General features: G+C 53.5%; 1 protein-coding gene and 1 pseudogene across 1 annotated transcript in view; one reads left to right on the forward strand and one right to left on the reverse strand.

Annotated features, from left to right (window-relative positions):
* The window catches only part of TCOF1 (treacle ribosome biogenesis factor 1), a 40,644-nt gene extending 30,728 nt beyond the window's left edge, over positions 1–9,916 (reverse strand). Inside the window, exons 1-2 of the mRNA XM_025200966.1 lie at positions 9,862–9,916; positions 98–189 (exon numbers count right to left, since the gene is read on the reverse strand). Coding sequence (XP_025056751.1) covers positions 98–189; positions 9,862–9,916 — 147 coding nt within the window. The remainder of the gene's footprint in view (positions 1–97; positions 190–9,861) is intronic.
* Positions 9,917–11,179: 1,263 nt separating this feature from the next.
* Positions 11,180–16,856, forward strand: LOC112549858 (annotated as a pseudogene).
* The last annotated feature ends 900 nt before the right edge of the window (positions 16,857–17,756 follow it).

Consider the following 17,756-nt stretch of genomic DNA (forward strand, 5'->3'; position numbering starts at 1 on the left):
GCGCCGCGCCGCCCTTTGCCCGCGCCGCCCCCTTCCTCTTCCCGGCAGCGCGGCCTTGTGGGGCGGGTAGTTCTTCCGCCCGCCCGCCTCCACTTACCCTCGCTGCAGCCCGAGCCCATTGCTCCGCGTCCTGAGACGGAAAAAACCATGCCGTTGCTTGTTTGGTTTGGTTGCCCGTCCTCAGTGGGTCTCACCGCCGAGCCGAGAGGTTTCCATGCTGGCATTTCTTTTTAATCAAGGAGTGGTTGTTGGAGGTTTTCTAAAGGAGATCAAAGAAGCGCGGGTCAGGGATGGTTTCCCTTCACCCGGGCCGGGGGTCACGGCCAGCCCTAGGAGTCCCCAAAACGGAGGGTCTCGGCGGGGGTGGGCTCTGCTGGGCGGCCCCCACCCCTGAGTCTCTTTTCTTTCCAGGAAAAACCGGGCTCCGTTCACTTCGGCAGAGGTTTATTTTTGGACGGTTTAATGCTGTGCACCGTGCGCCCCTCCCGCCCTCAAATGCGCAACCGTTATTAGTATTTATGGAAGAGATTAAATATAAGCCTGGCTCTGCGCCAGCTGGCTCCCAAACCGAGCCCCTTCAACAGCCTCAGCCGCCAAGGTGAGCGCGCCCCGGGCCCGGGGCCGCCTTCCAGCAGCCAATGCAACACGACAGCTGCGCCGTTTTGCCGGGCGAGTGATCGCTATGCAAACGATCGCGCATCATCGATGCACATAAATATATGCGCTCGTGCAAATGATCACCCGTCATCAATATAAATCCAGGCGCTTGCTGAGTATGACCTGGAGAGTGTGCACCCGCCTGGCCTTCAGGCAAGTCTGCATTAGGTTTTCAGCGCCCGTGGCTTTATGATCAAGGAGAGAAACCCCGCCGAGGTCAACCCGGCGTGGACGTCCGTGGGGTTACACCAGCGTTAAAACCCCGGGTGCAAATGAGAATCAGCCTCTGAGACTTAAAAGGGCCACTGTCTGCTGCAGATATATTTAGGAGCAGATTTTGACCTACTTTGACACGGGCCCATCTGGAAGGGTTTTTTATTCCTCCAGGAGTCTTTCCATTTGTTTTGCTTTGATTTCTTTTTTAAGTAATGTTGCGACACGCCGGGAGCTTGTTTTTCGAAAACCGCGCGGAGGGCCACGTGCGAGGCTCACGATAGAAAACAAGATGTGTCATGCAAGGTTTTCCATGCGAGGTTTTCAGCTCTCACCGAGTTGCGTAGGAAGCCTGGACGCGCTAAAGGGGGTGTCCGTTCGCTGCCTCCTGCTGAGAAAGGCCTGTCTGCTGCAAATATTCCCATAGAGCACCCACCCCGGGCAGAATTTGCCTCTTCCAGGTGATTACTGCAATCCTTAGCATTTCCTCTCTTCGAAGATGCCCACTCATCCTCATCTCTCATCTGGGAGAACAGGGGGGAAGTGACAATGTACCCCAAGTCATGGAAGGGGACTAGATTCTCCAAAAAGCTCCGGACGGGGTTTTTCGGTGCTCAGCAGCTGCTGTGGGCTCCCCTTTCAGTGCCCAGGCAAGATGCTCCCTGGGGCAGCGAGTCCCATGCAAGTAAACTGAACGAGTGCCCTGGAATAAGGGCAGGGAGGCACCAGGAGAGATCTTCTAGCTCAGCCCCGTGCTCGAGGCCGGGTCAGCCCTGCCGAGACCCACTTAAAGGCCTTGACGGTCGTGGGCCCTGATTTGGGTTGTCCCACGTCACAAGTAATGCCCTGCCAGCTAGCAGCATCCTTCATTCTCCCTGCCTGCCTGTGGAGGCAAAATGCACTGCGGAAATGAGCACCGCTGGAGGGTCCCAGTGGCTGGAGCCGTGGGCAGGACTCGCACTCGACACCATTCAGAATTTTTTTGGGGAAAATTTGTCATGTTCTGGGTCGAACTAGCCGAACCCTCTCGATTGAGCAGCGCTCAATTGTTCAAACACTGTACGTGGCTCTGCAACCAGCGGGGATCTGTCACCCCAGACGTTGCAGCCTGTGGCTTCAGATGCTCCCAGATCCATTGGTGGGCATCCTATGTGCAGACCCAAGCCCGGGGGCTTGGGGTTTGGATGCCCCTGAGTCTCACTTGCCCAGCGCTACCCTCTCCGGACCCACGCTTGGCCTGGGCTCTCGCTGCTTCTCTCCTATTAACGAGCTGGAGAAGCCCTGGACAAGCTGCGGGCACCTGCGCCAGCCGTAGCCTGCATGCCAATGAAGTTCCCCATTCCCACTTACTTCTTTGCAATCCCCAGTTCCTTTTTCCAGGAATTTCAGCCGCACAAAATAACAGGAGTCCTAATGGGTGCAAAGCAAGACGGGAGGGGAGCAGCAAGCCGGCTAGGTGGGGAGGGCAAAGAGAAGGATAGCATTAAGGCCACACAGGTGAGACAGCCGTCCAGGTGGGATAACAACGTGCGGAGAGCGTCCCTATAAAAATGGCTTAAAAATTGGTGCTTTCTTTCCAAGCAAGCAATCCTGCTCCGGTGCGGGGTCACTTCAGTCCAGAGCCTCCCTCGCGTGCTCGAGCCCTGAACACGGCTCAGTCGGCGGCGCTGCCGGGACCTGTAGTAACACAACCCGCTCCAGCGAATGCATCTGAAGAATTTTTTTGTCGTGCCGCAGTTACAGGTAAGGAAGGTAAACAGGGCGTATAATAAATAGAGCAATTCAGCCAAGCAAACAGCTGCACAATTATAAATAGGAAAATCCTCCCTAGCCCAAACCCCACCGAGGAAAAAAACCAAAACTCCCCGAACAACATGCAGTTATTAAAAGGTGAGGTTTTTTTTCATGCATTTTTGAAGGAGCTTGGAGCTATTTTGCCAGGTCTTTATTTTTAGGAAGGTGAAATATCCCCAGTGGATTTGAAAAGCTAACCTTTCAGCTATGTGATTTCCATGCCAGGACACTGAGTCATAAAGGGATTGCAGGAAGCTCTTTAAAATCCAGACAAGGATAAAGCTGTAGTAATTTAATAGGCAGCTCAGGACACTTATGCCCAGGCAGGCCTGTTCGTGTCCAGCGCTCCACAAGCCGGGTGCTTTGCTTGCTGGTTTAGAGGCCTTTGATTATCGGTTTGTGAAAACCTCGCCCACATCTATTCCATCCTGAATTACTCCACTCATGCCCCGTCTAAAGCACGGCTCAGGAGCATTTAGCAAACTGGGAAGCTGCTGTCAATCAGCTCCTCGGCCATCTGGAAGCTGGCATTTCCTATGGATACTTGTCTGTGGACCCGTAGGCCTGTGAGGACGCTTTCCTCCCATCTTTACCACGAATGCTGAGCAAAGTTTGGCTTAGTTTCTTTGCTTAATAATGGATCCTTGACATTGGGTACTTATAGTCGGGAAACGTGCACCATAGATGGGGGGCTGTTCCCTGAGCCGCTCAGATCTGCATTACGACCTCCCCCCATGACCCTGCATCCCAAGTTTGGGGGGATTTGGGTCCAGGTGGTCGGCCACATCTATTGGGCAGAACGGCAGCTGCAAAATCCAGGGCCAGCTTAGCCACGCAGAGAAATCAGAGGATCTGCAGGGACACTTGGGCATTAGGGCCAGCTGCAGCAGCACGTGGCAGTCAGCCGGGGTCAAGGATCTCGCTTCACGGTCTCTATGTATCGTGAGCAAAGTAATCCTGCTGTAACAATTGGCCACGCTAAAAAATAAAACATGTTGGAGGTGGTCTAATTTACCCCGATAAATCGATAAAGACGTCAAGGTGTATTTTCAGACACGACTAACCTAGCAAAGTGGCGATTTTTGGCGCCGTGACATGTACAAGCGCTCTATAGCGCTGCATGCAGCATCTCTATATAACAATGGTTATGATCTTAGTGAATATTCTTGATTTCTAAAGACCCCAAGGTGCCCCTAAGACTTTGCTTTCTCCTCTGAACAACCAACAGGGGCCATGGGGAGACAGGAGGGTGGATGGACCTCTCCAGGCAGTGGTGTCCCATGCACCTGCTAGGTCTCATCTAGACGGAAGAGGGCCATCGAATAAATCGCCCGCCCACTCCCTGCCATGGGTATTTCCCAGTGGGGTGGCCCACCCTGACCCCGCTCAGCTCGGGAAAGCTGGCTAGGTCACCGCATGATGGTGGGCAAAGGAATAGCCAATGGCTAGGTAGCCCTGCAGCAGGACTGAAGTGCCCACCCAGCAAAGACCCTCCACCGATGCTTTGCAAGGAGGCCCCTTGGAAATAATCCCATCCTGGCTGGGCTGAAGGGCAACACCAGGTCAGGGCCATTCTCTCCAGTGCAGATGCAGCGGGGAAGGGGCTGCCTGTTGGGGACATCATATCCTTTCTGGGTTAAATCTGGAGACAGGGTTCGGAGGTGGTGCAGAGAGTCCAGTCCATGCCTGGCTGGTCCGTCTCGCTCCCATGCTCCCGGTCATACTGGTTACCATATCCAGGGTTGGGATGGAAGTGGTCAGAGGAGCAGGAGGCTGTATGGGGCAGGTTCCTCTTCCCCTGCTGGCTTACCTTTGAGGATCGCCTGGATGCATCTCCAGGAATCAATTCCTGGCTGTCCTTTGGTCTCTTTTGATCTTTACCTGTGGCACCGAGTTCAGCTTCTTGAGGTCGGAAATACTTGATGCAGCCAATGTCTTCGGGCTTGACCCGAGGTATTTGGGTGAAGCTGAAAGGCCTGTGGTAGCCGGGAGGTCCGAGCAAACGAGTCCCTTCAGACTTTTATTTCTGTAATTGGTAGGTGGAAGCCAAAGTCCGTGGTGCACCGATGCCATGGCCAACCTCGCCCCCAGCAGAACAAATGCTAGCAGTCAGTGGCAGCTGCTTCTTCCTACGTGGACCCTGCACCGTGTTTTTAAAGCACAGGGGAATAGGCTGAGCCTCACCTCTGCCGCCATACAGAAACCCCAAATCCATGAGTGCCTGGCTCTGCCAGGGAGAGGCAAAGCTGCAGGAAAGTGCTGGCCTAGGGGCCAGCTGGCGTGGAAGAGGGAGCACACTACAGCACCCCAAGACCTGGCCACGGGAGAATGGGTTTCTTTGTCAGAGCTGCAAACTTCAGCCCTCCTTGCCTGTCACCAGTCTGCCTCAATCCCGGACGCCCAGAGATACCTCCAGGAGGGACGGCGGGCACGCCAAGTCTGCCACCTCGGCTGGCAGCCTGCCACTCGACCATCGGTCCCCTCACACGCGCTCCTCTGAGCTCCTGCCAGCGCCCCACACCTCCGCGGCTCTGCCCATCCTTCGGCAGCCCCGTGCTGCTTCTCGTGGGGCTGGGGGAGTCTTGCTCAGAGCCGACCTCACACGTTATCTCAGGCCAGTCCTCTGGCCAGGGCTTTTTTGACCATTTTGGGAGCGCCGAGGACTGGAGATGGGTCAGATAGATGTGGAGGAGCAGAGAGGCAGGAGCCTTGCTTTAAAACAAGGGAAAGGCCTTATCACGTTAAAGGGGAAAATAGGCTGAGGAAGAAGAGATGCTACAGTCTGCAGAGGGATAAATAGAAACGGGAGATGGAAAGGAGGACAGAGGGAGAAAGCAGCTTCTGGTGAGGGGGATTTATGCGCACGTGCCCCTCCACTGGCTTGTCCTCCGCTGGTCAGCGTCCTCGGCTCCGGGGCTTGATGGAGCAGGCCTGGGGCTGCCAGGTGCTGTTGTCACAAAGACTTGAGTCACGGCAGAAAAGCTCTCTATTTTCAAATAACACATGCGTGTGCCTAGGGGGAGGCTCTGCAGACTGGTGGACAACTATTTCCTTTAGCAAGCCGCAGTGCCATCTCTCCCGGTCCTGCTGGGGGGATCCGCTTGCTCAATCCAAGCCTTCTCCAAAGCAGCGTTTCTTGGGAATCTGTTTTTTTCCCCCCCTCACCCCACTCCCCACCCTTCTTTGTCTGTTAATGTGCAACAGATGGGAGGAAATGCCATTTAAAATGCCAGAGCAACATGATCAAAAGCAATGGGATATGGGTAACGGGGAACGAATGTGCTTTGTTTCGAAAGGGCCGTATCACAGCCTGGCCTTACACTCACTCGGGGATTTTGTGCCTGCAATGTTTCAGGTATAATGAAGGTCCTGCAGATGACTAAATAGCAAATTAGCAGGTGCAAATCTAGTGCTTGGATGCTCAAGCAACACCGAACGAGTCTGCACGCAATGGCAGAGTAAAAACGGAGCCCTCAATAGCTTGCTGGTGGCAAAGCCGCTGGCTAGCTCTGAAACATCTGGCGTGTAATGCCTGCGTGTGCATGTGTGTTATATATTAAATTAAATTCCAGTGTTACATTTATACGATTTCCTCGTTGGGTGCAAAAATTTTCTCTTGACAAGCCACCAGGTTGCCGTTAAACAACTCCAGCCCTGTATAAGTCTCCCTGAGGACCCCAGCTGAACCTTGGCAGCTCTGGAAAGCACAGATCTGTCTCCAGGCCCGTTCATTCCTCAGCCACTCGGCCATGACTACCCCTCAGTGCCAAGTATGATGGTGGTTTCTGTGATGTGGGCACCTGTCCACTAGGATCCTGCATGAGCCCATCAGGTCATTTCACGTAAGCCACCAGACTCAGCCTGTCGCCAGCTTGGAAACACCCCCCCGGCAGCCAGAGACATGACATCCCACTGCGAACCCCCCGAGCCAGCCGGTCCCATTAGCTGCTTCCTAATTAATTGCGGAAAAAAAAGTCATCTCCAAACCCGTGGAATATAAAGCACTCTTTTAATTGAGCGGGCTGAGAAAGCAGGCTCGAACACTTGAGCAGCCAGAAGATGTTACGTTAAAAGATAGCTGCAACAGGCTGGTTTTTAATCATCTAGATTAGAAACGTCTCCCCCTGTATGTATAGATTTCCGCACGTCTGATTCATGTCAGTTATTTGGCCCCGGCATGGAAAGGTTAGCAGCGTCAAGCCGTTTAACTTTTCCTTATTTTAAGCTCTCGCCTCTGCTGGCTCTTCGTTTGCTGCCAGCCAGAGCGATATTATTAATTACCCTGGAAAAAAAAAAATGAAATCACCCCCTGCTTTCACCGAAGCTGTAACTCAGGGCTAGGCTGGTAAGTACATCCTCATTAAAGGGTTTGGCAGCTTCGCTGAAGAACGCAGGCCAACGCCAATAGTTACAACAGCCCTCGTGTGTTTATCCAGATTTCAGCAGTTCTTCATTTATGCAGCTCAAAAAGCTTTACAGAAGGGAGCTGTGTTTATGGCTGCGAAGCGCGCGCCATGCAGGCGATTTAAGTTGCGCCCAGCGCCATGCGGCAACAAGAGGTGAGAAGGACCAGGAGGGAAAAAAGCCGGTCCAGGCAGGCGGGAGACAGAGCGAGAGCGAGGGATCGTGGGTTGGGTAGCCCACGTTAACGCCGCATCGGCTCACGCCTCGTCCTGGGACCGTGCCTCACCTATCCTGCCCCCTCACCACCTCCTCGAGTCAGAACAGGTGCCGCCCTGACCCCCTTTCCCTGCCTGGTCTGCTGCTCTGCTTTCTGCTCCCTGCTCTACCTGCCGCCGTGCTCCCTGTTCCCCCCTGATCTGCTGCGTGCCACACACGGAGAGCGCCCAGGCCCCTTGCAGCACCCATGCCCCTGCCCTAGTGCATAGGTGGCATGGGGCTCTTGGCTTCGATGCCAGCCTCCCCGCACAATTGAAGCGTCCTCTGCCAGCACAGCTGCATCCAGATGCAGAGCGGAAAGAGCTGGCTGAGTTACACTGACAAGCGGGTGTGATTTTTTGGCATCCTATAGGTATACCAATGAACTCTGCCGTGAAGACCAAGCCGTCATGAGACTGTGGCAAGCCCGAGCAGCTCCAGCGAAGTCAGCAGGGCTCTTCCAGAAGTGCCTTGGTACAACCGAGGTTAACATCTGCCCCTCCCTGGGTTAGAAGGAGCACAGCTGGCCTCCTGTATCATCATCCCTCCTGCTCAGGCTTATCTTCCCTTTGCATGGGAGCATCTCCTTTGCTTGTAGCTCCTTGCATTACAAGACGGTTTCACTCGCTGTTGACGTGCACAAGGGACAAAGGAATAAAGACCCCCCGCAATCAAACAGAGAGGTTTGCAGTTCCCCAGATGCGCTAGGCAGGGTTGCTCAGCCACCTCCTCCCGTTTAAGTGTGATGCAGAAATGTGTTTGCTCGCTGGCTCAGACCTTCCTCATCAGGCCTCAAAAAAAGCCTTAGGGGTCTGCAGGCTAAATACCAGAGCAATATGCACAGGGGCGTCTGTTCAGCCTGGTGGCAAGGCCCAGGCTCACAGATTCCTGCGCTTCCTGCTTCCTCCCCGCTAGCCGGGCTAGAGGAAAAACATACGGTTCGCTCATAAAGGAGAGAGCTGTTGCACTCTGATGGTTACAGATGGCACGGACGAGACTCGGCTCTTGGAATAAGGCCGAGGGTCTCCTCCCTAGATGCCTAACAAAGGGTGCTGATCCAGATGGGATGTAAAGGCAAGCAAAGTGCATGCAGATCCTTGCCGCCTCCTACTTGACGGATCTAGCAGCCATGGGATTTACTTTGGCCTTTCTGCCAAAAAAATGCACACAAAAATCCCACCAAGCGCACATCCATATTTCTCTTGGAGACGCAAGAAACTTGAGACTCCAAGTAACCCTCCTCTATTATTAATCCCTGCATTTTCAGCCAAGGTGCATTAAAACTATGGACACACTTAAAAGAGTGGCAGATTAAACTTGAATTAATCTCTGTCCGTCTGCCTGGCCAGTGTGTCTCGGAGCTGTGAGGATCAGAGAGTTTCTTGGCAGAAGCATTTCGGGTTGGGGTGTGTTCAGTTTGGTGCCAGGAGCAAGATGGGGTTTTTACAGCTGCCAGATCTAACTGATAAGGGGACAGTGTCCATGGCAAGACCAAGGATAGGGATGCGGTGAGTGACCTGCTTCTCTCCTCACTAGAAGGGGGTCCACAGGGATGCACCATTAGTCTTTACTGCTTGGTGCAGAGGGCTGGACCCGGTGATCTTCTGAGGTCCCTTCCAGCCCCTAACATCTATGAATCTATGAATGAATGAGTAGCTGCAGTGGCACATCTGTACTCCTTCCCTGAACAGAGAGAAGACATCATCCTCCAGGGCTGTCAAGCAGGTGGGCACCTTCCACCCCATGGGATAATGCCATTGTAATGACACCCTTGCCAGAGACAGATGTGAGGTGCGGGGATCTCAAAACACAGGCTTCTCCTGCCACAAGAAGGGGCAGAAAGCTGCTTGGTTCATCTGGGCTCCACGTAGCTTGCTAGGATGCTCATCGGACAGAAAGCGTGTGCACCGAACCCCCTCTGAGAAGTCTTTGGTGTCATGTGAGCACATCTGGATAAACCGAGGAGCTTGGACAACCCTGGCTGAAGTCGCTATTCGCAGAGAGCCCTGGCTAGAAACCAAATCCTTGTAAGTAAACCTGGAAGGACTTCTTTTTCTTCCACCTGGCTTCAGCCAAACCCAGAACCGGCGCCCTCAACATCTTCGTTTGGCTGAAAGAGAGGGAGGATGAAAGTTCCCCATGCTGGTGGCAGCAGGCATAATGTGAGTGGCATAATGTGACAGCCACATCTCATTAACGTCATGGAGAACAAGTGAAAACAGTCAATAATTGCCCTCTGCAGTGCTAAGGAGAACGTTGTACCGTGTGCTCCTGCCCTAGGCAGAGAGGAGATAGGGAGACTGTACAGAGAGGAGACAGGGAGAGAGGACTGGGACTGAGAACTGCAAGGTCAAGGCGACAGATGCTGGATCACAAGGCTTCTGACGGGCCAGCCCGGAGCAAGCCAGGCCTCATTTCTTCCGAGAAGAGGAAGGGCAGCTGGCACATGGGACCACTGGAAAAGAGCCTTCCATGCATGGGGCCCGCCTGGGACCTGGGAGCTCAGCATGCAGTCACGCAGCAAGCCCTGCCACCCACCTGGAGCTGCTGCCTCCGCCAGGTGCCTGCGATTCCCATCTCCTTCCCGCTCCATTCCTACTTCCTGCTGGCACGGAGGAGGGCTTGGCTTGCTCCCTCGCTGCAGAGTTTGGCCCAGGCTGGGAACTTTGAAACCTGTCACTAGCTGGGCTTGGGTTCACCACTTCGCTGGAGTCTTTTTTAACCGGCAGAGGAGAAAGGCAGCTAGTTTAGCCCAGCTGCTGCCTGGCAGTACTGGCTGCAGTCTGGGCTCCAGAGCAAAGAGGGAGTCTGGGGAAAAGGGTCTCTGGGAAAGGGCATGAGGAGGAAGGAAGGAAGAGCTAAGGGAAAGCAAGTAGCTGAAGCGGGGAGCGGACGCATGGTTTGGGCAAAGACGGGCCGTGAGTCCCAGTCTGTAACCCTCATGGATAGGTCATGCTCCGGTTTAGGAAACGCAGAGGGGCTTTGCTTGGGCTGTGCATGATGCATGGGTGCAATTCTGCACCTCCTGCGCTGCGGGCCATTCCTGCATGAAGCCAGGTACACCGGCGCCCTAGCCCTGCACACATCACGCGTGTCAGCTGCATGTGCCGCCTCTCCAATGCCCCCGGGCACACTGTCTGCATTATACACCCCTGCTGCCTCCCTGCCTCTGTGCTGGATGCCACGTCTCTGCCACGGGCGCTGCAGAAAACCCTGCTCCCCGCTGCCACATCCAGGCCCCTCGGCCCATCTCCGGATAAAGCAAACGCCTGTAGCACGCCTGCCTCTGCCTCCTTTCCCCTTGGCTCCCAGGCTGGAGTATTACCACACCTGCAGGGAAGGAAGGGCTGGGCTGAGCTGGTCTTTTTTATCCTGTGTCTTTTGGGGCCCCCAAGCCCAGCATGCATTTCTAACCAGCAGCTTGAGGCACCGTCCAGGAAGATTAAAGAGTTTGGGAGCATTCCCTCCCTCCTCCTCCTCCTCCTCCTTTCCCAGGAGGCCAGGGCAGTGGGTGTGGGCTCTGATAGCATCCCCTCCAGCCCGCACTCCCATCGCTTCATCTGCCACTTGGATGAAAACCAGCGCAAACCAGCAGGCACCAAAGCCCCACTCGTGTCAGCCTCTGATCTCAGCATCTGACAGAGGGGTTGGTTTTGCTTCGTGCTTTGGAAAGCACCGGGCGAACGGGCACCAGGAAAGCAACCGGCGTAAAATGTTCATGAGTTCTTCTTTTCACCGGCACGTCCGTGTGCGGAGGGGTGTCTGATGGGCAGCGGCGTGTGTGCTGGCAGGGGCACATGGGGAGGGCTGGTTGCTTTTCCCCTGACTCCCACCCATGCCATGTGCAGCATCTGGTTCCTTGTCCCCTGACTCCCACCCATGCCATGTGCAGCAGGGAGACACCGAGGAGGGTGTGTAGAAGTCGAACTTTAGTTTCAGGGAAGGGAGTCACCCTGCCGTCCCGCTCGCCCCCCTGGGAACATGCAGCTGAGCCTGGCTGAGCACGTAGGTACATGACTCGGTGTGTAGGTGCGAGCGGGATGAGTCACGGGGGTGCATATGAGAAGCATAAGAGGTCATACCTCATATGTGTGTGGACGTGCAGAACAACAGACACGCTTTTGGATGCACGTTTGCTTTGAGCATTGGACAGGGTACGTGGCCTGTGCCGGGGCTGCTGTGTGTGCACAGATCTGCCAGCGGGCATGCATGGGTAGCTGGCGTGTCGCTACCCCATGTGCCCCGTGGGTGTGTGCATTGGTGTGGGTGTGCACAGAATAATGCATAGAGCGGCTTCTCAGCTGAGAGGGCGCTTAATCCGCCTTGAGCTAATACTCCAAGGAAGCTTTTCCATTTTCTCGTTACATATCAGAAGCAATTAAATGATGCTCATGACTAATCACTTGGACTCAACAGCTTCCACTTCATTTAAAACAGCCCGGCTGAAATGCCTCCAGACTTGTTTAAAGTACTCCACGTCTGTCACTGGGTCCTGCCTGGAGACCCAGGGGTGCCCCGGGGAAGAAGGATGCCCAGTCCCTCGCACCCTGGGTTGAGGATGCTGCAGACCTCTCCGGGGGTGGCTGGAGATGCCTCCAGAGACTCAAGAGTGCATCGTGCGGCCGTGTCTCCTCCCCTCCGCTGTGGCAGGGAGCTCGGAGGAAGCAGATGAAGTTAAATACAATGAAGTTAGATACATCTTCTGGGTCTGAAGAGGAGGCTGGAGGGAGATGCAGGACCAGCTTCATCTGCATCGAGAGCAACCCAGAAATGAAAATCCCCTCCCGGTTCCTGAGCCAGGACCTGGAGGAGCCTGAAACAAATTTTAACAGCCAAGCCGCAGAGCCCCGAGTTTTACAATCTTGAGTGAAAACGGCTTCAGTAAATCTCCTTGCGGGCTCGGCGGCAAGTCACTCTCGTTCCACAACACCTCTGCGAATCCCTTGTTGACTTTGGCGCGGGAAAGGCCTTGCTCCGGTGCCCGATGCCGTGTTAACGGCAGGGAAGTTTTCAAGCTGTTGGACATGACTTTGGTCTGAAAGCGGGTTGGGTGGGGAGCGCGCAGAAGGAGCAGGTTGCGTCTGGTGCCTTCAGCACATTGTATCCGCCTTGGCGGTAGCTGGGCAGAGGAAATGCTGTGAGTCCAGGGGACCCTTTCCTCCAAGGGCGAGTGGCTTCTCCGGTGTCTGCAGAGGCCGAGGAAGAGGAGATGATGGGAGGATGGAGAATGCAGGCAGAAGAGCCCTTGCCAGACGTGTGCATCTGAAGCTTGCATGGCTTGATGCTATCAAAGACTCTCTGCTTGCTCTGCCAGCCACCCCAGCCTTGTCGGGGCACCAGGAAAGGAGCAAATGCACCAGGAGAAGCTGCACCGGTAGAAAGGAACATCCTGCCCCTCGCCTACGTGTGGGGCCGGACCTGGGTGAGACGGGGAGGCCGTACAAGGGATGTGTGCACAGCTTCCTCCAGATCGGTATCCCGGTTCCCTCCCACCAAGCACATCGCGTTCCCGCGGCCCTTTCCCGATCAGCGCCTGCCCGTGCTGGGAGCAGAGCCCTGCCAGGTGCAGCCAGGCTAGGGCTGCAGCATGGCTTGCATTGTTCTCCTCTGTCTCCTGGGCAGGGATTATATCTCTGTGAGCTGGGCTTTTGGCACGCTCTCGCTGGTGCCTGGCTAGCACAGCTCTTGTGCAAACACCCCGTCCGCAGCCGGAGGTTAGGGTGCCTCCAAAAGACCCCTCCACACACAGCTTCCCCACCCCTGCTCGAAGGAGGGGGTAAGCCATCACTCATGGGTAAGCTGCTTTCAGACCTCACAGACTCCTCTCTGCCTGTCCGAGGTCTGGGCAGGGGCACGGGAGCAAGGACTGGACTGGCAGGGGAGGGGGCACACGGGGAGGTTCACTTCATACCCGCTGCCCTGGTCCAGCAGTGATTACCCGGTAAAGTTAATGCAACCTCAGGCTTATTAAACAGTGTTATCCTGGCAGGCAGCAAGAGTGTTCAGACCCCACGGGGATAGGGCTGGCATAAATGAATAGGGGCATATATATCTATATCTATATCTAGATATAGAGAGAACAAACAAGAGGCAGTAGACACAACCCATATCTATATCTATATCTAGTAATCTAGATATCTAGATATAGATATAGATATGGGTTGTGTCTACTGCCTCTTGTTCGTTCTCTCTATATCCGACACCCATGTGGCAGAGTCTAATCAGGCTGTCAGACATCAGCACCATGGGGCAAATCCCTGCAGTGGATTTTTATTCTCTTTTGCCAGGAGGGAAGCTCAGGTTTCCCACTATCCTGAATCTCCTTTGACCGGCGGTGACTATCAAAAAGGTCCCAGCAAAAACAACGGGCCTCATTGCACGAAAGGATTCCTCCAACCGCGTGGAATAGGATAAAGAACGAGGCGTGCCCGCAAACCCAACACCAGCAAAAGGATCTGAGACTTTGATTCTCCTGGATTAAACAAATGTGGGGCTTTCATGCATAACCAGCAGCATTTAGCTACCATATATAGTCAAAAGCCTCAGATACTCGATGGCCACTCATCACTCCCCAGATCGCCTTGCTCTGCTACGATACTGAAGATAAGTGGGTTACAAGAGAATTTCCCTGCATATTTTTGCTTTCTGGCACCTATAAAAACAAGCTCAATACTTCTCCAATTCTTTTTTTTTCCCCAGTCGCCTTATTCCCAACTCAAGATCCACGTTCCATTTTGACAAGGGTCCTTGTGTAAGATAAGCCAGAACTTGTGTTTTCAATTAAACACCACTATTTCTGAGCTCTAAATATGGGTTATATCTTTCCTTTTATAGTTAGAACGAGGTGCGATTAGGTTTTTGTTCCAGTCATTTTTCATCTTGAGCAAAGTGTCGGATTCAAAGCCCTATTATTAGCGATTGTGCATAGCTTCTGTATTACTGCAGATAATCATGAATCACTTTCTGCAGTATTGATATAGGCACTTTAGACGTGCCAACAACCCATCTTTAAGCTACACTTCTGGAGGAGACATAGAAAACAGCTGATTATAGGGCTTGGGGTTAAGATGTTCTCTTCTCTACCTGCAAAACAGATCCCCCGTCTCCGGAGTACATCTTGCTGCCATGTGCCTAGGTCAGATCTCCTCCTGAGACATATATTGACACGGATAAATGAGACATCCCTAGCAGGAGTTCCCGGCGCACACACCTTGACTCAGTTCCAGCTCTCAGCAATGCTCTTAAATTCACGATGCTGCTTGAATCCATGTTGTCACAGAGCCCGGTCTCCCTGGCCAAAATGGATTTCAGCATTGGGAGTTACCACCGCTGAGCCTTTCCGCATGGACCAACTCAGGCCGGCCAAATCTGCCCTTGCTAATGCCCTGCCGTGTATTTGGAGGGTCGCTTCTCAGTCTTGGTACACGTCCTCCATGGCATCGTGCGGCAGGGGCTGAGACAGGTAAGGAGTCGTGTGAGATTTCCATCTCCTAGACTAACTCAGTCCCTTCCCCAGAAAGTGGGGGCTGAGACAGAGGATATATGTCGTGACTCCCCCCTTCCAAAACTCCGGAGCAATTGTTCTGTGCACGAAACACGGGAATGCAGCCTTTACTTCCAAATAAGAGCTCTCTCTTTTTTTTCTTTACAGGAAACGTGAACGGGGAAACCTGGAAAGAGAACAAAAACCCAGCCTGTGCCCCCACCTTGCTTTCTTTACATCTGTTGGGCCATTTCCAATATGCTTTTAAGGCATGTCAAAGAAATGCAATCAAATTCCCTGGCGACATTAAACGCAATGCAGCATCACCCGGTCCCCTGCGCCATGCTGACCGACAGCCAATCAATGCCATTAGACTGGTGTGTAGCGAGGAGAAGGAGCTCACTTAAGGAGCAGATATTGAAGGCACCTGGAGTGAAATCCCAGCCTCATTGAAGTTAATGGTACTTCAATGGGTCCAGCATTGCAGCCAGGTTATTATCCCTCTCTAAATGGAAGGCAATTTGGCAGGGCCCTGAGCTTTCAAAAGCTTTGCCCATAAAACCCCAGCTTGGGTTAGAGCTGTTTTCCAAAGTCAAAGCTCTCATGCGCCATAACCCAATCGGAGGCAGAAAGAATCCGTTTTCTATTTTCTATCGAGATCAAGGAGGGGGTAATCTTCATTCTTTAACAACAGAGCAGCAGTAAATAGCCGAGTCCTAGCAGAAGGAGTGCGGGTGCTCTGAGTATCCTTATGAACCGGTTGCAGAAGCAGAAATGCTGCTGCTCATGAAGGGCGCTTCTGCGGACGGTGGAGATGGCCTGTCCTCTGCAGACACGGGGCTAGGAGCAGTGCTCTTGCACTACAGCAGAGGAAATTTGGGGTTGGAAATTAGGAAGCACTTTCTCCCTTTGAGGGTGGTTTAGCCCTGAAGCAGAGGCTGGGGAGTTTTTAAGAGCAGTTAGACAGACACTGAACCGGGAGGACTGAGAGCCGATCAGGAGCTGGGCTCGAGGACCTCCCTTCCAGACCTATTCTCCTCCGCTCCCATGAGAGCCAGAGGTGTTTTCTGCACCGCTGCGCTTCCTGCTCTGATCAGTCAAGGAAATGCATCACTTTTATCCCCGTCCTGAGCAGCTTTGAGGAATGAGCCCTTCCCGGGTAGAAGTCATGGAGATGCTTACCACTGTCCCCAGGTTTGGACACCTTAGGAATGCCTCCCATTTCTTTCCGACACGCATTACCTGCAGATGGTCGTACGGTTGATAACAAAAAAAAATATCTGCTAACGGCTGGCTTACAAGAAGCAGTGAGGTGGTGCTGGGGTCTGCTTCCTAGCTAAGATGCAAGCAAGCCTGCCTTCAGGCCGGAGCAAGCAATCGGAGAGCCGACGCTCACTGATCTGTAGTGCCGGGCAGGAGGCTGGAGGCCTTTCTAGAAATGCATCTCTGCCCATTCAGCCCCCGGGTTTTTTTTCAAAGGGAGCCTCTATGCTTTTTCACTGCAGCTCTTCTTGCAGCTGTTCTTCTCCCCCTTTCTTTGGACCTGCTCAGCTGAGCACTCTTGCTCCGTCTCCACTCACCCTCTGCTTCTTCTTGTTGGCAGTCGGGTTTCTTTCCTAAATCTGTGGTTTTAGGAAAGCCAAACGGCCTCTGGCCACCAGCAGCATTGTCAGTAAAACCTCAGTCCGATTGGCTTGACTGCTCGTGATGCCGTTCCAGCCCCTCCATCGCTGTGTATAAATCATTTGCCTGTGTAAGTCTAATTTTGGAGGGTTTCGCTGCAAGTGAAATATGCTGCCTGGACAAGCTGCTCCCAGAGTTTTCCATCTGAATGAAGCAGTCCAGCGCTTTCTTCTGCTGCGCTCAGCTGATGGAAACTCTTCATGGTTTCTGTCTACTTCCCACTTGAAGGGGAAGGGAAGGAGCCAGTGTCCAAACCTCCATCCCAGATTTACTTGCTGGAAGAGTTCGCTGCACGGGTGCCAAGAGAAACCCGGGCAGTATCAGCGCACGGCTATGGCCAGTTATTATTAACCGTGATATCATAAACTCACACCTCCGGCTCCCCTCTGCTCTGCTTTGGATCTGCTTACGTTGAGAGCTGTAGATTGGCCTTGTCACTTTTTATCTGCAGCGGGGCTGGACCCTCCTTTCACCCCTCTCAGCTGGGGAAAAATCCTCCCAATGAAAACCTCACAGAGACTTCTTCTTCCTAAGGCCCTGCCTGGTGTTTTCTTGTTGGAGGGGGCACCCAGCTATAAGCCAGGACCTCCAAAATTGGGCTCACGAGGCAGCCGGTGCCTCATGAAGTGAGTGCAGCAGGGAGTATAAGGATTAACCATGCAAGACTCTCTGGGTGCTTGTACACGCTACGCGTTGCTTAGGTGCGCGTCACAAATGACGGCAAAAATCACCGTTTCGCTAGGTTAGTCGCGCGCGAAAATACACGGTGAGGTCTTTTTATTGCGGCCGATTTCTCTCCTCAGTCTTCTCTCCACCCCTCTGAAATGGCCCGGGGCACGTTGGGTCTCAGAAGAGACTTCAAGAGATTCCAACATGCCAACTCCTTTCAGACGTGTAAAAGGCTGAATAATCAACCAGGCCCACCCACCCGTGTTTTAATCTATCAGGCTGTATGGAAGTAAAGCCTGTCTGTTGCAAGAAGGCAATTTGTGCTCCTGGCAGCTTCGGTGAAGAAGGAACTCCCATCTCCTTAGCTGGATTATTAATACCTTTCAGGTGAAGTCACCTAAATGGGCTCTTTACTAAAACACTCCCCTGCAAACGATCTGCAGAACAATGGCTCTTCAAGCCTGCGATAGTGAGCCTGTTTCTTCTCCTCGCCAGTGCACCCCACACCCTGGCAGTAACCCAGCACCCTTGAATGGGTGTAATTCTCCTTACAACTGTGAAAAAGCCCTGCAGCACAGCTCACCTTCTGGTACCACTA

The sequence above is a fragment of the Alligator sinensis genome, unplaced genomic scaffold, assembly GCF_000455745.1.
Source record: "Alligator sinensis unplaced genomic scaffold, ASM45574v1 scaffold550_1, whole genome shotgun sequence".
NCBI lineage: Eukaryota > Metazoa > Chordata > Crocodylia > Alligatoridae > Alligator > Alligator sinensis.